The sequence below is a fragment of the Phalacrocorax carbo genome, chromosome 11 (assembly GCF_963921805.1).
Source record: "Phalacrocorax carbo chromosome 11, bPhaCar2.1, whole genome shotgun sequence".
Classification (NCBI taxonomy): domain Eukaryota; kingdom Metazoa; phylum Chordata; class Aves; order Suliformes; family Phalacrocoracidae; genus Phalacrocorax; species Phalacrocorax carbo.
Genome location: NC_087523.1, coordinates 11,665,415 through 11,687,126, shown reverse-complemented (window position 1 = coordinate 11,687,126; position 21,712 = coordinate 11,665,415). Strand labels below are relative to the sequence as shown.

The window sequence follows — 21,712 nt, the reverse complement described above, 5'->3', positions numbered from 1 at the left end:
AGCGGCCGCCGCCTCCCCGGTAAGCAGCGCCCCCGCGCGGCCCCGCCCCGCGCCGGCCCAAGAACGCGCAGAGGCTCCGTTCACCGAAAAATCGTTTATTGCGTGTAAGAAACAGGGTCCGGCTTTCCACAGGAAAGAACTAGAACAGGTGCGTTACAAACAGCAGGGTGCGTTAATACGAGAGCCAGCGAGACGAGGAAAGGTTTATTACAACTTAATTCTGCATAATTTAAAAAAAAAAACTTTAAAACTATTAGCTGTCATACAAATCCTTTTATAGTATAAAATCAAGTTGCCAGTGTATGTATCAGTACCACACTTAAGAGTCTTGGGCTCCTACAGGTGATGGGCACTCCTCACAGCCCACATGGGGGGTCAGGACCCCCATGAGATCCATCCGCTTCTCAGGGTCAGTCCAAGCAGCACCAAGGTTTCTACAGAGTGAGGTTTAGCACTTGGGAGACGAAGCACAGTGAGGCTCTTCTAGTTTAAATTTCATAGAAATAGCTACAGCTGTAAACTGGAGAAAGCACTTATACATCTAAGCGCACCTCGTAACATCCTTTGGACACCGAATTCCTGAACTGCTCAGCTCCCCATGGATGCCTTCAGCTATGTTTTTTAAAAAGTTACATATTTCAGAAATCATTCACAAACTGGAAGATTAAAAATTAGTCTCTTCATAGAGAGTCTCTTCTGTGAATTAAGACATACACACTGCATTTCTATTCAGGAACAAACTGAGGACTCTTGAACAGTCTGTGAAACCCACACAGTTAACCCAGGTTTTCTGACCTCCTGAAAACAGACAAAATCCAGCTGTGAGATTGTGGAAAGTCTGTATTTGTTGCCTGCCCATAGGAAAAAAAAATGTGGGAGGAACAGAATGGATTGTAGACTGAAGCACTGGACTTCTTACAACAAAATACACCAAGAATTGTAGGAGGGAAAAGAAAAGGAAGGAAGATCACAAACTGAGAATGCCCACTGAATGGAAAAGCTCATCGGATCTGTGTGCTCCAGAAGCTCATTCTCACAAAAAGCAAAGGCTGGAGGAAACCAGTTGTCAGCCAGCAGGACTTCTGCTCCTGGCAGAAAGCGACAGAAATAAAAGGCATCTAAATGACTATTAATGAGGTACGTGAAAGTCGGTAAGAAGTTTCTGATGATGTTCAAAGTTCGCTTTCATCACTATCGAGTTATTCTCCTCAGTACTGTTGCACAATCCATTTATTAAGTAATCTAGATGGGGATAAAGTATTCTAGCATAATGTAATCAATTCAAATAAGTTGAACAGTTGAATTTTATCTCACCATACTCTCTTCCAGTTAACACCAGGATGGCTGCTCTGTAAGCCTACAGAAACAGGGCATGCATGTGCAATAATACTTGCTCACAGGATTTCTTCTTCTCCACAAAATTATTGTAATCCAGTTAGGAATAACCACAAAAGATGCAGAACTAAAAGATTTCAGTATGTAAAAAAAGTAAAAAATTTTTAAAACAGTAGTAGCTTCAGTACAAAATTGCAAATATATGTTGGGGAAAAAGGGAAAAAAAAAAAAAAAGAGGGGTCTGTTGAAATTAAAAGTCTATTTGAGAGCAGTTCAAACATATCACAAACTTTTTAAAGTACATCTCTGAATGAAGCAAAGATTATGGGCTTGCACCAGGACAACTAGACAGTTGATTTAGGCCTGACCAGCATTAAAAACACCAAACCATGTGCACTGGCTTAAATAAATACATTTTAAACATGATAAACCATTTACTCTGTTACTGAAATTCACTTACAGAAAATCTTGAATTACAAGGCACAGAGTTAATTGCTGTCTGCAAGTCAAGCCCACACTAAAGGCCTACTACTAAAGCAAAGGCAGAACGTGGTGAGTAGAGGTTACCTCACTGAAATGGTCTTATACCCTCACGGCCTGCAGGCACTGCGGCAGGAGTCACATCTGGAACAGCACTTCCACAAGCACAAAAGATGCAAAGACACTCCAGGCAATGGCACTTGGTGAAGAAAAATATGCAAAGTCTCTAGGCTTCTGCAAACATCAGGCATAACGGGTGTTTTGGTGTTGCCTGCGATCAGGCAATGTTTGGAACTCTGTGTTGTTTCACTAGCCACATATACCAGTACTTGCATTAACTGCAGTTTATAATCTATGGGATGCAGTTTGCTAAAGCAGTACCAGTACAAGCACACCTCAAATATACAAAAATTGCTGTTAGGGTCAGTATCAGTTACACCAGCTGAAGAAAGGCACGTCCTCTTCAAAGAGGGCAACTACGGCACAAACACATGTTCTATCTACCTGGTATTTTTGCCTGTATCAGATAAAGGAAAGTCAAATTAACACAAGATCCCTAATAACCTTTTTGATGTATTTTCTGTTCTCTTGCTAACATGGGGCACCTTTTTTTCTGCCCAGGGTATACACCAGTGCAGTTTTGCATGTGTGGGAATCACAAGAAAGCAAGTTCTGAATTACCAATTCAGGCTGCATCTGGACAAAGACAGCACTGTCAACTTCAGACAACAAAGCCCAGTCCAGCACCATTGGTTTCACACAAAGTATCTTTGAAGCACACTGCTTTCATATCACCAAGCTGTACGGTTAAGTCTAAGGAAGGTTTCATGCATTCACTTCTCAGCTGGTCCTGGAATCACACAAAGAGGACAGTGCACATCCTGAAAATAAAAGCCAGCTGCTATTCGCTAGAGCTGCTAAAGAAAGTTAAAAAATGCAAATAGAACTTCAGTTAAAAGAGTTTATAATAACTGATCACCTAGTAGAGAGGAGAAAACTGCCCAGGTAAACCTATCCAGTGACTGGCTAACCATTACAAATTTAACTGAAGCCAGGAGTAGGTTGCCAGGAAGAAAGAAATGAAGGTTCCTGGCTCCTATAAATAGAACGTCCAAATTTTCAGTCAGTGTTTGCCCAGAAAAACACCAAAGGAATTTGCCATAAAAATCTCAGGTGGTGGCCCCAAGAACATTAAGAAGCAATGAATTCCTCAAGAGCAAACAGGCTCGTTACCAAGTCTCTGGGATTCATCACACTGAAAAATCTCATTTTGAGGAAGTGTCATCCCAGCTACCTCAGTCAGTCCAACAAGGTAACTGTTAACATTATTCTCAGGATGCAAAGTCTCTTTGGAGAGTGAAACAAAAAACTCAGTTTAGAAGATTATGGGAGACTTGCATGTGAACTACTCTTCCACATCTCCAGTTCAAAAGTATGAAAATCACTCATTTGAGTGATTCATCATTATCCAAAATTCCTTACATTATGAGAAATCAGCTCCTGCTTCTATTAATAAAATCATTGCAGGTGTTCCCTGGGACTTGCTCACTGCATTAAACATGCCTTATGTTAACTCTTCATATAAATGATCACAGTTCACTAAGAGATTCTTAGTAATATTTCAGGCTTTTTTGCATGTAAACAAACTGTTTTCAAGCTTTAAATTGACAAAGTAAAACAACTGGACAGCCAGACTTCTGTTTGTAAAACAAATTCAATCAGTAAATAAGGGATGGGAAAAGCAGCAGCTACGCTTAAAGCAAAGTTATCAGAATTTGTGCTTTTCAGCAAATCTAGTAACTGATGGCTATTCTAGCAAAGAAGGCTGGCTTCAGAAAAGTCCCTTCTTTTATTTTCCTCCACTAAATAAGGACAGAAGCCAAGTGATCCCTGGAGAAGCTGGAGACTGGAACTTTAGAGATAAAGTAGATATTTGACCTCTCAGTTGGAAAAAAAACAAACAAACAAAAAAAAACTGTTCTGTTTCAGTTTCCCTGAAGCAGTAAGACTGCAAGAATATTCGTTGCATAAACCGTTTCTGCTTAGAGCTGTTAGTGCAAGATGCAAATCTTCAATTTAACTCATTAAAGAGACCTCCAAGATTCTAGACAATATTCATCTTCGAACATCCATCACCCGAGGTAACTACAATAAGACACATTTTCTTGTATTCTTCTTTGTCACAGGGTACAGAACTGCACGCACAGCTTCAGCAAACACCTCCCGAACACCCTCCTGGTTCAACGCTGAGCACTCCAAATATTTGACTGCTCCAATTTGTTTAGCCAGCGAAGTCCCCTGCTGTGGGGTAGTGGGAGCCAAGCTTTGCTCTTTCAACTTTTTAACTGTTTCCAGGTCATTTCTCAAGTCTCTCTTCGTGCCCACTAAAAGAATGGGAACATTTGGACAGTGGTGAGAAACTTCAGGGTGCCATTTGTGCCTCACATTTGCATAGGAAGATGGGCTACCAATTGAGAAACAGATGACAAATACATTGGTTTGAGGATACGAGAGTGTGCGCAGGCGGTCATATTCCTCCTGGCCTGCAGTGTCCCAGAGATTCAGGCTAACTGTCCTGCTATCAACAGTCATTTGTGCACTGTAGTTGTCAAAGACAGTAGGGATATACTCTTCTGGGAAAGCATTGGTGGTATAGCTGATGAGAAGACAAGTTTTTCCCACAGCGCCATCTCCAACAACTACGCACTTTATAGTCTGCATTCTTTACCCAGAAACAAAGTCCTGCACAAAGCAAGAAAAAAAAGTTAGGAAAAGCACATTCAATTATAGTAATTTTAAATATAAGCTTTAACAAGTGTTTTTAATATTGCTAACGATTTCTTATCACAGCTAGACACACAGAAGCCATTATGAAGAGCTCACAGGCTAGAAAGCCAATAGTGAAATGTAGGTGTAGTGAGTTGAGAGCTCAGTGCCAACTGGCTGCATTCCAACCGTGTAAGTACAAAACAGCCAAATTCCCACAGTCTTGCCTTACTGCCAGTTTCCCACAGACAAAGGGACAAGTCCTTAGAGGTACCTGCAAGTGGAAAGGGATCATGACCTCAGACCTAGTAACAAGATACTCTGTCATTTGTAGTTCACACACTCGCCCCTCTCTACACACTCCAAGATTCACACTTCTTGTCTTAGTCTACTGCCTAAACAGTTTACCACAAATAAAGGTCCAAAAATTATATAATAAACCAAGATGCCTATTGCTGGGCTGCATTGCTACTATTTACCATAATAATTCACTCAACTCAGGATCAATCAGACCTCAAGAAACTGCATTATTTAGAGGATACCAGATAAAGGTTCAGAAAGGAGCACGTGTACAAGAAAAGCTGTTCTTTGAACTATGACTAGCCATAGTACCCATATTAGAATACATAAAGAATTTTTCTAAAGATGCCAAGAACAGATTATTCTCACTAATCAGTGACATAACAAGGAGAACTTAATAGGCTTGAGCTACAATAAAGCTTATGCTGAGCCTTAGAAAAATACAGGCTGTAAAAGATCAGCTAACAGCCTTCCTTGGCAGACTGGAGAATTGCTACAAGAGTTTTGACACTTAAAGGCTTCCCTATCCCTTTTCCCCCAATATGTGAAGACTAGGTTTGATTATCAAATGATATAGCCTAAAACACAATTAATTCTAAACTTTCGTCACATGAACAGCAAGAACCTTTAAAGTAGCATAGAACAACTACAAGCAGTCATTTGCTGCACGTCTGTGGTACTGCTATCCTGAACAAGAAGAAACTTGCATCTGCCTTCTCAGCCAAATGCCTTTGAGGTAATACCAGTAATCCTCAACTTGCAACCAGCAGCAAATATGCTGCTTCAAACAGAAGAAACAAATAGTGGGAGGAACTATATGGCGTATTCCAGAAAGGTCACAGCTCTAACACCATCAAAATAGTGAAGGAAACATGGAAATGAGCAACAGTGAAGTACTTCACTTACAAAAGTCATTAAACCCCCTCTGTCCAACTTCCTCTTCAAGACCATCTTAACAAATCAACAACTCATTACCATTTAAGTCTCAGCTTCGTCCTTTTTGACAAAGTCTTCTTCTGTATCCACATACATGTGTCCTCTCAGTGGGAGCACACATGATACTTCTGTATTAAGTGAAAATAGACTACCTTAAGTTTTTGCACAAAGCTGCAACAGGCAGCTCAAGGGATATCCACTGTGGTCACCGCAGCATACAGTGCTTCAGGAAGTATCAATATATGTACACACACAGTACTAAAAACCAATCAGTGGGAAGCAGTGCAGAAACCTTACTCCAGGAAGACCCAGCAGGACATTGGACAGGAAGAATTTGGAGTAAAACAAGCAGGAGGAAAATGCAGAAGCAGTTTATCCTTTTTGAAAATGGCAGGAATTTTATTTCTAAATCAACATGAGTCATCTGAAATGAAATCTGGCAACTACCTTTGAGCTTTGGCAAAAAAGCATACATGTGAGTTTCATCATACATCAAAAGAATCAGTCACCCCATTTCAAGGCTCCAGTCAAATGTCGAGATAGATGTGTATGCAACTGCATATTGTAAAGGTAATCAGTAAAATCAAGAATGGCACTGACCAGCCAAAGCTGACAGCAGGACTGCATATATTATTCCAGAACAGTTGCACCAAGATTTTCATTTAACAGGGCTAAGGGAAAAAAAGAAAAATAGGTAAGTTCTCTCAGATTAGAAGCAATTTCTTGCATTTTGCAAACCCCAAAGTGGAAACCCCTTTTAATATAAAATCACTTAAAGCATTACAAATGAAACATTTTTAGCATTATATTATTAGTAGGGTATGAACACTGTTACTGGCAGCATACAATACAACGTAATATTTCTGAACACAAAGGGTCTAAGTGCTACAAGCAAACAGTGACAGAAGAACAGATGTATTTTAATACCATAACACTGTTCCACCTGAAGATGCAACTGTAACTCACCATTCTAGTCTCTAATGCTGCTCTCCCTGTAGGGCAGATCACTATCTGCTTTGAGACACTGCCACACTCTCTCCAGCAGCAAGGCTGCCTTCAGATGTTTCCAAACCCTGTTTCCCCTTCCCACCCAGGTAGCACACTACCTCCTCAGCTGTGACCACACACTGAAAAAGGGTGAGGAGTTGTTTCATCCAGTTTACCAAGCAGTACCACAATCAACTGTGTTGGTACAACCAAGCCAGCGCTAGCATATGGTAGCAATGAATCACAGGGGAGGAACACTTTATACTGCTCTTGCTGCCAAGGTATCACTGGACTGCAGCACAGAAAGCAGGATTTAAAGCTTATTCCTGCATTTACTTCAAACCTCTGAAGTACTGAAAGATGCTGTGCCAGAAAACTTAGAGGTGACCAACAATTCCAGGGCAAAAGTTTTTTTCCCAATGAACTCCCTATGCAACAGACCACTATTTAGATCAGTCAGTAACAAGTGATACCACAGAGATGGCAGAACTAAGTCAGCTGGATACATGCAATAAAAACTCAACTATAGCAACAAAACTCATGTGGAGAAGGAGATACACAAAGCCTTTTTACATGCCCAGTTCCTAGTTTCTAAAATGAACAAATTGCAAAGACTTGGAAACAGATTTATCTTTAAAACAGAAACCACATGCCCCCCCAAGGGCTTATACCTCTACACACTTCTGTCCAGAGCTTTTCACAGAAAGACAGGGTATCCCAGAATTGCACGCCTACCTCAACACACCATGCACAGATATCTGGAGGGTCATCACACCAATATTGTAAGACAATACAGGCAGTTTCCTATACTAGTAAACTACAAAGCCATGTGTATCCTGCACCATCAGCAGCTAAAATAGCTTGATTCAACCCAATTTAAAATTTCTAATGAAAGTGTATTACCCAAAGATTATTTTGTTGGGGCCTTATTTAAGAGGTCATTAGAGCTTTCAATTAGGAGAACAGTAGCAAGGTAACAAAAAAGCCTGGAACACAGATGCTCTTTCATGGCGTTATTACCTTGAATTACCTGACTAAGCTTGGATTTTAGAAAAGCAACATTTGCAGTAGGAAGTAACTCCATGCAAACATACCAAGGCATCAGGCTAAATATGTACTACACAAATACAGTTAAAAAGCTTGTAGGCTTTTAAGTATGCTTCTCTGCAGGGCTCCTTTAAAGTAAGTTGTCTTAGCTGAAAGGAATCGTGTAGCATATGCAATATGGAAAAACAAACATGTACCAGGATACACATGATTTAGTACTGAAACACAAAATTTAGAGAAATTAATTCAAAAAAGCAGAAAGAAGCTCCTACACTCCAGAAACCTGTATGTTGTAAGCAGGTGCAGTTTGGTTAAAGGTTTCAATATGGAAGAAAAAGTGGGGTTTTTTTTAATTTAAGCCACAACCAAGCAAAAAATATTACCTCCGTCAGGCCTTTTCTATTAAATCCACATATCGCTTTGTTCAAAACGTATAAAGTCTCTATTTATTTTTCTTGTAAAAATTTGCCTAGCAATAAAACTCTCATAAGATAGCAAGAAGCTGGGGTTGAAATTTGCATGGAAAATTCTTTTTATTTCTCAAGCACCCTTGAACTTGGCACTGCATGCTATTTGAATATAAATATGCTCAAAAAAAACTATGAAAACAAAATTACCAACAAACATTACCAAGAGCAGGAAAAGCAGTTTAGGGTTTGTTTGGGGGGTTTTGGTGAGCTTCAAAAGAATTTTTGGGGAAAACTTTAGAGACAAAATCTCCACATACAACAGGTAACAAGAACTGAAAAAGAAAAAAATAATATTAACACATCAACACATCAAAAACATGACTTTAAATTTAGAAACAGAAAGCTGGGCACAAGCTTCAAAGCCAAGTTTAAAGGTTACTCGGCAAGAGAAAGGAATGAATTGAAAGTCCAAAGTAGTGAGAGGTAATTTGGATTGCTTAGTCCTGCCAGAGAAAGGACTTTCATTACAGTTAAGGTGGAAGATCATAAGAACATGAAGAACTCTAGCAGTTACAGCAGAATGGGAGTATTTTTCAAAGAATGAAAAAACCAAACTCAACCACCCAACAAAGAAGGGTTGTACAAAAATACATAGCTGAGAGTTATTTCTATCTTTGCCAGTTTTCTAACTCAAATGGTCTTCTTGTTTGGGTTAGTTTCCTTCTCAGAAGATGCTGCAAAGTCTGCCTTCGCTGCCTGCACACCTGGCACTTCCTTTGGAATGTGCAAGATTTCAATCAACGTGTCGAGACATCTTCTGGAGAGCTGCTCCCTTTCTGACCTAATTACATATTTTCTGGTATCATTAACATGGACAGCTTGCTCTCTTCTAACCCTGCTGGACATCTGCTGGGGAAATTCACTGTTTGGATTCCACTCCCCCTCCCCACAAAGCCGTCATAAATGAAATCACAGAATAATTTCATGCTACATCAAAATTTTTCTGTGGGAGAGAAAAAACTTCTAGATCTTCCTTTTAATACTTCTGAAGGGAAGTTCCCTCTCTGCTGAGAGAAGGGAGAAAACAGTGACAGAAAACAGAGAGGAAACATGAACCTGAATTCTTCTGGGGCTTTCTAGATTTATGCTTTTCATACTTCCTGCACTTTGAAAAATTCTTGGCAGAGAAACTACTTCTTAGCAGGATATGTCTCTGCCCTTGCTACGTTAACACCAGATGCCTCTTTGTTAGGTGGATTTCAGCTTTGATATTGTTCTTTGATAACCTAATTTTCACAGTTTGTCAGGTCTTCCGTATCTCTCTCTCCAGTATGGATAGGGCCCCATTTTGGCCAAAAATGAGCAGAAAACTGCTCTACGAGCTCAGCAAAATCACCTGTACTGAGCTGTGTCATTTTGTTCAGCCACCACCTTTGATCAATCCCTCCCTGTTTTGTAGCCTCAGAAGTTTGATACTGCTTTATCAGGAGCAAGCAGAAGTTAAGAAATCTTAACTTAAATGACTTAATTGCTTATCTTTCAGTAACACAAACTAGATCAGAGATCATTCACTCTGTCCACCTGATATGTCAAGTCAGGCAGAAACTTTCAACAGTTAATTGGGTGGATAAGGCAGTTCTAAGTATATCCTACCATTCTCACCTATGCAAAGGAGTTAAAAGATTTTTCATGTGTGCAGCTTAGCCACCAGACCTGCCAAGGAAGAGAAAGGGGCTCTCAGCATCTCATCAAGTCTGTGTTACTATTCCACAACAGCTCAGCTTACTCGCCATTGTTTTAGGCAAGGCCGAATGAATAGACAAGTGCCAGACTTTCAGAATGCATGCCAAGAAAGAGTAAAAAAGTTAAATAGGAGACCTCATCCGTAATACCCTTCAGCAGTGAGTGACCTACTTGGACTTCTCAGTGCCTTTCAAAGCTTTCACACCGCTTTCTGTCCTGCCATTTACCTGAAAGAGAAACAAAACACATGGCAACAACCTGAGTGACAGCAGGGGGGTGGGGAGGGGCGGGGCAAAATCAAAAAGCCAAGACAGATCTCGGCAGCACAGCAGGAACCGTGCAGTCCAAGACCCAGAGCACCACGGGAACAGCAGAATCAAGGAAGTTCGAGGAAGCTCACTTTCTGCAGAGCTCTGCCTGGACGTTCAGCTCCCACACCGATATTACTGATGCCTAACGAGCGCAATTCACACTGGTTATTGCCTCAGTGTGAATGCTAGAAAGACCTTACCCCTTTTGGCACAAAAAGTTGTTTCAATGAAATAAACCACCCAAAACCTTTCATATAATGTTTTTAAACCTCTACTTCTGTCAAATTAGGCTGAAATTGGTTTACCTATTTAAAGATTGTTTTTTCCAGGGATGAAACACACATAAGAAATACTGCTTACATGGTAAAGCTTAGGGAACCACAGTGAAAACGAAGTGGTCTGCGTGAGGTGTTTGGGCACCTCGACCACACAAACCTCACTGCATCACTACTCTTACTACAGGCACTCATACTCCAAATTTTGTAGGAGAGCAATGGTATTAGTGACCAAATATCAATGACCTTAAATTCTATTAATCCAAGGTTATGTTTACTGGATAATAAATATTTCCAAAGGGCATTAAAACAAGCTCGTGAAACAGCTGCACAGCTGTGAAATAACACTACGCCGAGGTGCAGCTGCACAGTCACACAGGAACTAAAAACTAGGATTTCAGTAGATATCCAAATCCCCAGTATATGAATGTGACATGTATCATGCCATAATCAAAAGCTACAGAGCATTCAACTTGATTTTCTTCCTGCAACCACATGCAGAAGCATGGATTCATCAAGATGGGTACCCTTCACACTTTATTTGAACACAAGTGACACTGACGCGCTTTGAGGGTGAGCACACTAAAGCTGTAAGACTAGGATCCAGGACTGGAGGGTTCTGTGCCAAGATCCACTACGCACCTCCTGGGTGATACAAGCAACTTGCAGAGATCCTGGGTACCACAGTCAGTTCATAAGAAGTGAACAACACATGTCCTTCCTACCTTTTATAGATTTTTGCAAGTCCTTAAGTCATTACTGGTGGTTAAAACGGAAAAAGACAGTAGCTCGGGCACGAGGTTCTGTGAAGAGGTGCATTAAGCACATTGCAGGATGAATGATAAATCCAGTTAAAGCATCCCTGATTCCTATTTGAGGTGGGGGGGGGGGGGGGGGGAAAACCAACTGTTAGTCTATCTTCCTATCATCTTCTGTCACCTGACATTCATTAGCACTCTAAACACTCTTTATTTTTAAGAGAAGTTATAACAAAGCCACTGTTGTATTTGACAGGCAATGTCTATACCAGGGAAATCTAAGCTTTTTCCTCGCAAGAAAAAAGCCCATGTGCACTTTTCATTCTCTTAGATTTTCCTCTTGCACCCCCAAATTTCACTGGGGGGGTTAACAAAAAGAAAAAAAAGCACTTGGTTAATCAACAACAGTGTTCAGTAGTGTCTCTAAACAGTTTTGATACAATTAAAACACGAGTTAACGCATGGACTCGGTGTGCGTTGTATCATGGCTTGTGTGCTACAATAATTCAAATATTTACCATTCTCATTTGTATCAAGTATTGCAGTAAGTAGAAGTTACCAGTGGCTAGGAGTCTATCAGATTTACATATACAGGCATCGGAAAGTAAAGCAAAAAAAAAGTTACTCCTTTTAAAAGGTGTAGATCTTTACACAATACCAAATTGTGTGAAAACACTTTGGGCTCCAAAAGAATCACCGCCTCATCATGTAAGCAAATCAAACTGCATATTCAGTTTCCTCCTACTAATTGCAAACTGCATATTTCATTGTTTTTCCAAGATCTCTGCAAAGTTCCTTCTAAGAACATTTAAAAGCATCTTTTTTATGGAAGAATAAGCTAAAATGCTAAATATGTCTCATAAGCCTATGTTCCCTATAGAAAAACGTGTGTGCAGCTGAACACTAGCAAACTGGCCAGAGCCCTTATGCTTTTCACAGCATTGTATGTATTTTACATTTGACACAGAAGGGAACACAAGCTTTTTAAAATTAAAATATACGCTTGGGACAAAGAGCATACAGCTAATAATGCTGGCAAAAGGAGCACCACACTCCAGCACAGGACACGTTGCAAGCATAGGGTACACATAAAGAACAAAAGTATTTAAAGCTTTTTGTATAACTCAGCGTAAATATGATGGGAATCACAAGCCTTTACAAAGAGTGATCAGGTATTGACTATTCATTGGTTCTTTCAGAAAAAAAAAAATAGGGACATCAAATTAAATCAGAAAGAAAGAGGTTCAGAACAAATAAAAGGTAGCATTGCTTCTCAGGGTTTGCGGTTAAGCTAGGAATTCCTCAGTACACGATGTAACAAATACTGAGTTTATAGGGCTCAAGAAGAGAACCGTTAAGACTTATAAGAGAGCGCTCTATAGCAGCTGCTAAATGAGACAATACCTGGGACTCCTGAAAACCCTTAGCACACAGAATATTTTACATCACTACCTTGTTCTATTCCTCCCGAGACAACAACTTAGCAGTTTTTAGAGAGCAGATCAAATACAACTACTCTTACATATCCCTGTAAAGGAAAGTCCACTCTCAGCACTGAAACAAGAGACCTTTAGGAAATGCTATCTCATCATATGCCAACCTTTTATTATACCCACTGGGAGCAGAGGTGGCCTTAAATTTGTCACGGTACTCCTAATGCCGATTAGCATCAGCCTGACTTTAGAACAGCCCAGCCCAACCTTCGGACACTAGGGAGGAGGGATGAGCAGGACCTGCCCACAGAGCCATTCCCGCTTCCTGCACATCCCTGTGCGAGAAACGGGAGCAGAGAAAAGCTTCCTCCGAAAACATCCCCCTTCCCCTATGCCTCCAGCACCTCCGGGCCTCCTGATGAGCACGTTCACCTCCACACACACCGCAGAGTGCAGAAGCCGGGACCCGCATCCCATCTCCCGCAACCTCTGGAAACTAAGGAAACAACACGCCCCGTGGTCGATTATCCCGCTACTCCCAAGCTCGCCCTCCCCTCCTCTGGAGCTGGCTGCTTCCCCAGGGCGCAAGGAAACCGCGACCGCCGCAGCACCCTGGCCGGGAGAGGCCGGAGCTGGTCCCGGGCCGCCGCCCCACTGACAGCGAGGGTGGCGGGGGCCGGACGCGGAGAATCTTCCTCCCCAGCGCGCCGCCTGCCCCAGCCTCCGCCTGCGCCTCCGCCCGGCGGCAACGCGGAGGAGAAATACCCGTAGATACGCGGGGTGCCCGGGGCCAAGGGCCCGCGGAGGCCGCTCCCTCGCCGCCGGGCCCACGGCCACCGCACGTCAGTTCACCTCACGGCCCCTCAGGGCCCGCCGCGGGCCGCACCGCCCGCCCGCGCCCCAGCACCGCGCCCGCGCCGCCGGCCGCCTTCCCGCCCCGCGAGCCTCGCGCTCACCTCCCGCGCCGCCAGCAGTCGCTGCTCCCCGGCCGGCGGCGGACCCTCGACCCGGCCGCACCCCGGCGCCCGCCCCTGCCGCCTCGCGCACGCGCCCCGCGCACGCCGCGCGCAGGCGCCCTCCGCCCCGCCAGCACCCCCAGAGGGCCCGGCAGGGGGCGCCGCGGCGGGGCTGCGCCGCCCTTCCCGGCGCACGGAGCGGCGGGGCCGGCGGGGCGGGGATAGGCCCCGGGCGGGCGGGGATAGGCCCCGGGCGGGCGGGGATAGGCCCCGGGCGGGCGGGGATAGGCCCCGGGCGGGCGGGGATAGGCCCCGGGCGGGCTGGGGGCGGCCTGCACGCGGCTGCTGTCGGGTTTTAATACCTGAGTATTAAATGCTGGGACGTCTCAGACAGCGAAACCCCCTCGGGGATCCCCCGCCTCTGCGGCTTCCTTGTCTCCTGTCACTTGGTCCGTATTGACCTCTCTCACCCGGGCAGTTTCACACCTATAAAGATCTTTGCAGAGCAGGACATCAAGTCCCCCTTGGAGCCACAGGCAGTGGTGACACTTCCCTCTTACAGCTCCCTTTCCCCGCCAAGGAGGGAGTGAGGTGGCATGGGGGTTTAAACTCAGCTCAGCCTGCTACCCAAGGGCTCTGCACCCCCCAGAAACGCCAGGGTCAGGCAGAACACTGAGCTATTAGCACCCCAGCCCCAAGGAGACCTGGCACTGGCATAGGCTCCCTGAGGTGCAGACAAGGGGGCTCCTTCCATCAGCCAGCCTCAGCCAGGCACAGGAGAGGGAGACACAGATGGCAGGGTTCAGCTCACTGACATTTTTTAAGCACCTATCAGGAATTTCAGAGTATAACCTTTGCTCTGGGTTTTATTACTTCCCCCTTCCGACCAGGGGAGAGGGTGTGCTGCAGCCTGCATGTAGTTCCCGGATGGATCTGCTCCTCTGGAGCTGGTGCCAAGGTCCCAGCAGCTCAGGAGCTGGCATTGCTCAGCTTCTGAAGCACTTGACTGTCAGTTGCTTGGTGTTCCCATCTCCAGCTCCTCGTCTTCCTCCTCTGACCAGCTCAAGCTGTCATCTGAGTCCTCATCCTGTGCTGCCCTAGGCTCCTCTGTGTTGGCAGCCTCCTGCTCACCACGGGAGTGCAACCTGCTTTGGGGGAGCTCCAGCCTGGCCCAGGAGCCAGGGCTTGCTTTGCAAAGCATGATCTCCACCTTGGTAGGGACCATGCTCACAAAGCTTTCCTCTATTTTGATGACCTAGAGAGATGGAAAGGTACAGTGAGCTGGGCAGGGGAAGGCAGGCAACACACGCTTATCCTTCCCCTTACTGGCAGAGGAGAGATCTCTCCTCATGAGCCATGAGACGGAGCAGGATGAAACCTGGGCTCCAGCTGAGCTTCACAGTGTTACATCTAAGCAGCACCCCAGTGCTGGCACAGAGCTCAGGAGAGCTCAGCTAGCCACGTGCACGGCTGCAGTACAGCCCTCTCCCTGCAGCAGCAAACTCTGCTGAGACACAGGCATACCCACACCTGGCAGCATGCTGTGCTGCCTGCGGGCACAGGAATCGCACCAGAAATAAAGGCAAGAAATGCACATGCAAATTTCTGAGTCTCACTGCTCCTCCCCAGCAAGCAAGCACCTGGGAAATCAGAGAGCAAGTCTCTCCCTTCATACCGCAGCCTGCCTGCAGGCACAGCAGGATTGCACGGCGAGACAGGGACCTGCTGAGCCAAAGACCTACAGAGCTGGCAGTGACATCCAGCTCTGCTCTTAGTCCAGGATTGATTGATGCAGCCACCGGCAGCCTCCTTAACAGCCTTCCTCACAACCCCTAAGGCATTTCATAGCAGACATGGCTATTCATGCCGGTACCTGGGCAACCTGGCTCCCAGACCATCCCAAGGAGAGCAAGCCAGCACTATGGCAGCATTTAAAAGAGAGTAGCCAAGGTGCCTTGTGTAGTGCAGAGCAGTCAAACGGACACCAAGCCCAAACACAGTCCTGGCATGGCTCCCAGGTCATGCTACCACTACGGGATGGATAGAGAAAAACCTAATTTCCCCATCAACCTTTACTGCTATAGAAAACTGGCACTCCGAAGATAAACAGGTCCTCTCTGCTACAACAGCTGTGGTGGACCTGCGTTCTCTGCAAGGCTTCAAGAGCTGGCTATGAATCACACCAAGGAAGGAGGGACTATGAAATGGCTGTTTGTTCCACACATGTGCAAGCCAGGGAAGAGATGGCGTCCCAGGGGCCACAGCATTTCTATGCAATAATACAGCCAATGTCTGGCTCATGCTCCATGCACAGAAAGGACTGTGCAGAAATTGCAGCAACAACCATTTTGCTGCTTTTTTTAAAGTCTGAGAATCCTGACTACACAGAAGGTAATTTTCCTTACTGAGAGCCTGTGATTGGGGCTGCAAATGCTTCTCCCAGCGCACAGGCTGTCTCGCAGCAGTGCAGTCTAGCCCCACCCAGACTACTGGAATAGGGAAATCAAACTAAGCAGGATCTTACCCCCCAGAGATCCAGTTCTGCCTGGAAAATCTTATTCCCTTCAAAGACGACATGAACTTCAAGCTGAAAGATCAACAGAAAATTATCTGAGCAGTTAGTACAGCCCTGCCAGAGCTCTTCCCACAAACAGTGCAGCTGCCTTCCAGCACCATAACGCATCCCATGTCCTGGCTCCAGTGTAATGGTCTGGCAATCCCTTCCACACCTGGGAGCATTTCACCCCCTTCAGAGCATGCTGGGTTCACCTCTGCCACCAATCAAGACATTCAAGGCTAACAAAGTCACCCACTGAAGATGAAAGCGACTGAGCTGGAGTGGCCAGGAAGATGTAGCAGCAAAGCTGCCAGGCTCTCAGCTCGGAGACAGCAGGTCAGCAGTGCCAACCCCGGGTGCAGCAACAGACCAAACGGGCCATCAGAGAGCACTAGGCACCCAGCTGGCTCCTGGCTGTTAGCTTATCAAAATCAGGTGCCATGAAAGCGTGTATCCCTAGTCCAGCTCTGCCAGACCCACTCACCACAGTGCGGTTGGCTTTCACGCTACTGAGGGCTGGCAGAGGGTTCTTGGCATAGACCGTCACGACCACCTGGCTGCCGGTTTGATGCCAGTCCTGCCGGCACGACACTGCCTTCTTGTCCTGCCAGGGAGAGGAACCCGTCACAGTGCAGCATCTAGCCCAAGCACACCCCAAAGAGAGGGGATGTCTGTGCCAGAGGATGCTCCTTTGCGTGTCTCCTTTGCAGAGCGCCAGCTGAGGTCAGCATCAGCTAAGCAAGATCAAACCCTGCCTTTCATGCAGGTTTTTTGAGGGGAGGTGGTTCATGTGAAGGTGGGCGGCCCCTGCCATGGGGCATCTGTGCTGTGCTTGGGGTTGCTCCAGAATGTCCTGTTAAGACCAGGGATGTCTCCTCCTTGTTCCAGTCACTCTGCTGTGCCCAAGCTCATTGGTGCTGTGCACAGCTGGGAAACTCAATCTGGAGGGCAGTGCAGGGGGCTGTTTCAGGATGTAGATCACACCACCATGCTAAACTTGGGAGACAAAGGAGCCCCAGCTGCCCACATTTCAGCTTTCTCCCACAGGATCCCTACCTCGTCCCTGCCACAGGCAGCTTTGGCCCCACCAGGCATTTCTGAGCATCACCAGGAGACAGACTCCCTGCAGCCCTCAGCATTGCCAGCCAAATAAATGCCCCAGGAGGAATCCCAGCCCCAAATTCAGGTGACAATTAGCACAAAGCATCTGCATCACAATATCACAGTTCATTCACTGCAGCATCCTTTACATTCACTATATGTTTTCTGCTCCAGATGTGTAGTCACGCAGGCACACACACACACGAAATATTGGGAATTGTGATCTTCTCCCCATTGCCGTGCCACAACACCATGTCACTATGTAGATGGAGTCCCTCCTGGGAAGCAGTTGCAGAGGGAAAGTTTCATTAAAACCACATTCAGTCATCTGCAGTTATTTGTCAAAACTTTGGGGTTTGTTTTGCAGGGCTGCCTGTCCCTATGCAGCAGCCTGTAGTGCTGGCTATGCCATGCGAGGGGCCAGCTCCGGCCTCATTCAGCTTCGTATTGCACATCTGCCCATTGGGTGTGAAAGCTGACACATTTTGTGAATGCTGGAGCAGCACTTTAAACAGCAGATGGGTGAAGATTAGGCATTCAAACCCTGCAAAGTCATCTGTTGGCAATTACGAAAATGAAGATAATTAAACCCAGAAACCCATTTGGATGCAGAGCAGGGGAAGGAGCACTCTTCTGGTGTCAGTAACAGCACTTTGCTCACATGAGTAATCCCCACCAAGAGCTCCCTTACCCCCTTCCCCGTCCAGCAGTGCTGCCCACTGCTGCAGCCTGGCTGGTCCAGGAAGGCGCTGAAGTCTGTCGTTTTAACTCTGCAGCAGCTCCAGTACTTCATCCTGGGGAGAGCAGGGTGACCTAAGCAGGGAGCGCCCGTGGGAGCAAGAAGGGGGACCACAGCAGGCTTCGGGGCGGTAGGGAAAAAGAGTTCAGAACCAGCAGCTCCCCCTGCCCACCTGTCACCCAGTGGGGTGTCACCCACATCTGCACTGGCTGTGCTGCTGAGGCTACTCAACCTTGCGATGCGGCACTTTCTGCCCTCAGCAGGGTCAGTTTGCTCCCCGGTAAAGGGTTGTTTCTTACCCCTCATGGAAGACAGGAACGCCAGGATGGAAAGTACAAACCTCTGTGTTGCTCTCCGGGCCCTGGTAGATCTGTGGAGTGACAAGCAGAAGAAAGTTTCGTCTGTGCCTCTGGCATGGCATGACATCCGCCCATTAATGCCCATCCCTGCACAGGGCACAGCACAATGCCCAACATCACCCTTTCACTGGGTCCAGCATCTGTGAGCTCTTACTCTGGGACTATGCCCAGCTGGCAGCTCAGCACTGGTCCCTGCTCCCTGCTGGCCACCCTAGCCTTGTCAGGATCCCAGTGTCATCCCCATGACCCTGGCAGCAGCCCTTCTGTATGCCCTCTCCCAAACACAGCCTGGTCCCAGCCCAGGGCAGTGGGCGAGTTTGGACACCACAGAAACTTGCTCTGAGGTGCAAGGGACGATTTGTCCACCCTGTCCCTTCCATTCTTTCCCAGAGCATGTCAGTCTTGTGTCCTCATCCACCTCCCACCTTTTGCTCCCTGCTTGCTCCCCCCTCTGCTGCTTTCCGAGCATGCTGACCCTCCCGCAGCTTGGTCCCTCCGGCACACACCTGAAGGCAGGCAGACAGTACTACACAAGGCAGTCTTGGGGCAAAATAGAAAGTGGGTTGTGCTGTAGTAATTAAATGCAGCTGGGGATTATTCCACATGCATTTTACCCATATGCCCATATCCTGAATATGTGCTGTATTTCACTGCAAGCAATTAGCAGAAGTGAAACGCCAATGTACCACCAATCCAGGAATCTGGAAGCCTCTTGCAGCAACATGGCTGGGAGGCAACAGAGGCAGCCACTCCAGGGACGGGATGAACAGGAGCATACGGAGCTGATGGGTATTTCCAACTCCCACCCACCCTGCCCTGCACCTCGTGGCAGCTGGGAGACAAGCCCCCATGCCAGACCTGTGATGCTCCCGTTCACGTGGTGCAGACTGTGCAAAGATGGGACCCTGCCAGGTACTTACTGCCTTGCAGGCTGCGTTCTTGCAGGTGTTGCCAGCTCTCACCTGGGCAGCTGCCCCCCCTGCGAAAGCAACACAGCTTCACCCCGGGGCACATGCCACCCATGCCTGTCCCCAGACCATCCCTGCAGCCCCACCGCCAGCTCCCCGGCTTAGCACGCATGGCCCCTGAGCACAGCCCATTGCAACATGCCTCCGAGACGCATCTCTGTGGGTTTGCAGGTGGCTGAGCACACAGCACTTCCCATCCTGCGCTGAACCTGCCATGCAGAACCCCGCGCTGAACTTGCCACATGCAACCCCACTTCCATCCATCAGCTTTCACTACCTGCACAACTGCCCTCAGGTGCCTTTTTCTTGGAGGATAGGTTCAGTTTCTCTAGTGCCTGCTCCAGAGACCGGGATACTTTAATTGGCAGCAGTTGTCTTGTCTCATCAGAGCTGGGAAACAGCAGCAGCAAAGGCCAAGTGGGGTTGTTTTGCAATTTAAGTGTCATTGCCTCTCCTGAGGAAGCAGCAGTGCAGCAGGGCAACACTGTTAGCTGAGGCTGTCTCACCTTGGTCTTTCCCGCTGCATCTTCTCAGCTGATTTTGGTCCTTGGATGAGCTCCTCCACTGGTTTGGCCTTTGACTCATCTGAGGTGTCCTCTTGGCTGAAAGGCTCAGGGGGCTTCTCCTTGCTGTGAAACCCCTTTGTGCACCCCTGAGTAGCAGAGGCAAGCCTGATGCCTGTTTTGCCCTCCCTAATCTGGTGGCTGTTCCCAAACCCTGAGAGTTTGTGTGCACTGGTGGTTCTGTGTCCTGCAGGGATGGGTTCTCACCCTACACCAGGGCAGGGGCTGCATCCGCAGGGACTCCCAGGGATAAGACAGTATGGCAGACTCACCAGGGCCATGGCAGACAAGTCTCAGCTCTGCTGCACCCCAGCCTGGCAAGTGAGGGCAGCAAGAGTCTTCCCCACATCCCCAGGGCCTCTGCTGCCTCCTCCCCCACCCCAGGACTGCTCAGATATTCACAGCTGTGTTAGCACTCGGGGCATTTGTGTTCATCCCACAGGATCCTGGTGGGGGATCCCAGCCCCTTCCAGCACCCTTCTCCAGAAGCACCTGCCCTGCACTATGGGAGCATCACCCTTGCTTGCAGGATCCTTGGAAGCAGATAGGAAATCCCTGGCCAGCAGGGCGAAGGGGGCAGCCTTGGTGCAAGATAGGGACAGGGCAGGGCAGGGCAGGGCAGGGGTAAGGAGGAGAGGACAGAGGAGCAGTGGGTGCATTTGGGCTGGTGGGTTGCTCACCTTTATGGAGAGGAACTCTGAGAAGTCTGTTGTGCGTTTCTTGCAACAAGACCAGCCCTAGGCACCGGGAGGTGACAAACTGGTCAGATATGGGCAATCCCGCTGGACACAAGGTCCCTCCCTGCAGCTGCAGCCTCAGCTCCTGCCCCACTCACCTTCAAGGCATCGTGGAAGATGGGGATGCCTGGGTGATACAGGCAGGAATCTGAAAAGTGAAAATCAGGCAGAACATTTCAGGAGGAGCAATCCTGCCCACAAGCCACCTGTAATGCCTGGCAGCTCCCGCCATGCGGGCTGCCTATGCTGGGCTCAGCTCAGCCCTGCGTGGGAGCTCAGGCTACAGCATGGCAGCCGAGGCCACAGACCAGGAAAGTGGCATGTGTTCCTGCTCACCCCAGTGCAAGGCAGACGAGTCCACTTACCCTCGGCATTGTGCTCAGGGTCAAACCTCTGCCCACAGCCCTTGTTGTAGCAGAGCGATGCCATAGCTCAGGTGTACTTGTGGTGCCCTTCACTCCTTCCACAAAAATCCCATCAATCTCATCCCTGCCTGTGATCCCCCCTCTGCTTCCTCGCAGTTTCCAGCCCAGGCGCTGGGAGGTGGCTTTGCCTATCTTTGGAGGCAGCTGGAGGAGGTGGCTGGTAACCAGAGAGCAGGCTAAAAATGGACATAACAGCTCAGCAGCTGACGGGACCCGGCGCCCACATTATCTCAAGAGGCATTTCTGTCCTGCCCCTGTGCCCAGAAGAGGGAATGGATGCTGCGGGGTAGCTCCGCACCTGGGGTAGGCAGAGGACCTCCCAGCACCTGCTGTCCTGCCAGCCTCTGGCATGCAGGCACTACCCCGCTGCTCTCGCTCAGCTCGGGGAAACCTGCAACTCCTCTTGACCAACTGCTCTCATTTTTTTTAGCATTTATAGAAGCAGCTGAAAGTTTCCTGCAAAGGAAGGGAAGAGACTTCTCAGAGTCCCCAGGCAAAACCTGTGCTGATCTCCCCCAGCACCAAA

General features: G+C 47.3%; 2 protein-coding genes across 11 annotated transcripts; both read right to left on the bottom strand.

The window, feature by feature from the left end:
• Positions 1–79: 79 nt before the first annotated feature.
• LOC104049543 (rho-related GTP-binding protein RhoG) lies at positions 80–13,853 on the bottom strand. 10 transcript variants are annotated; one of them, XM_064463078.1, is made up of 6 exons: positions 13,738–13,832; positions 11,316–11,459; positions 10,176–10,231; positions 8,482–8,593; positions 6,418–6,488; positions 80–4,557 (listed from the first exon to the last, which is right to left on the bottom strand). In XM_064463078.1, the coding sequence occupies exon 6, from the start codon at positions 4,534–4,536 to the stop codon at positions 3,961–3,963; it is 576 nt and encodes a 191-aa protein (XP_064319148.1). In that variant the 5' UTR covers positions 4,537–4,557; positions 6,418–6,488; positions 8,482–8,593; positions 10,176–10,231; positions 11,316–11,459; positions 13,738–13,832; the 3' UTR covers positions 80–3,960. The 10 variants fall into 10 exon arrangements, with proteins under 10 accessions (XP_064319148.1, XP_064319147.1, XP_064319151.1 ...); XM_064463077.1 differs by lacking the exon at positions 8,482–8,593; XM_064463081.1 differs by lacking the exon at positions 11,316–11,459.
• A 749-nt stretch (positions 13,854–14,602) lies between these two features.
• On the bottom strand, positions 14,603–21,270 carry ITGB1BP2 (integrin subunit beta 1 binding protein 2). Its single transcript, XM_009501608.2, has 11 exons — positions 21,127–21,270; positions 20,860–20,909; positions 20,705–20,761; positions 19,968–20,113; positions 19,739–19,851; positions 19,414–19,472; positions 18,434–18,504; positions 18,087–18,189; positions 16,779–16,898; positions 16,262–16,324; positions 14,603–14,992 (listed from the first exon to the last, which is right to left on the bottom strand). Exons 1-11 carry the CDS (start codon positions 21,188–21,190, stop codon positions 14,747–14,749), a joined length of 1,092 nt encoding a protein of 363 aa, XP_009499903.1. The 5' UTR covers positions 21,191–21,270; the 3' UTR covers positions 14,603–14,746.
• Positions 21,271–21,712: the final 442 nt, after the last annotated feature.

Bases quoted from the DNA above. Each gene is read 5' to 3' on its own strand.
- LOC104049543 (XM_064463085.1), bottom strand. From the start codon at position 4,536: ATGCAGACTATAAAGTGCGTAGTTGTTGGAGATGGCGCTGTGGGAAAA.
- ITGB1BP2 (XM_009501608.2), bottom strand. From the start codon at position 21,190: ATGGCATCGCTCTGCTACAACAAGGGCTGTGGGCAGAGGTTTGACCCT. The intron at 20,762-20,859 runs GTGAGTGGGGCA...CCCGGTGCCTAG, and splicing joins TCTTCCACGATGCCTTGAAG to GGCTGGTCTTGTTGCAAGAA. The intron at 20,114-20,704 runs GTGAGCAACCCA...TCTGCTACTCAG, and splicing joins CAGAGTTCCTCTCCATAAAG to GGGTGCACAAAGGGGTTTCA.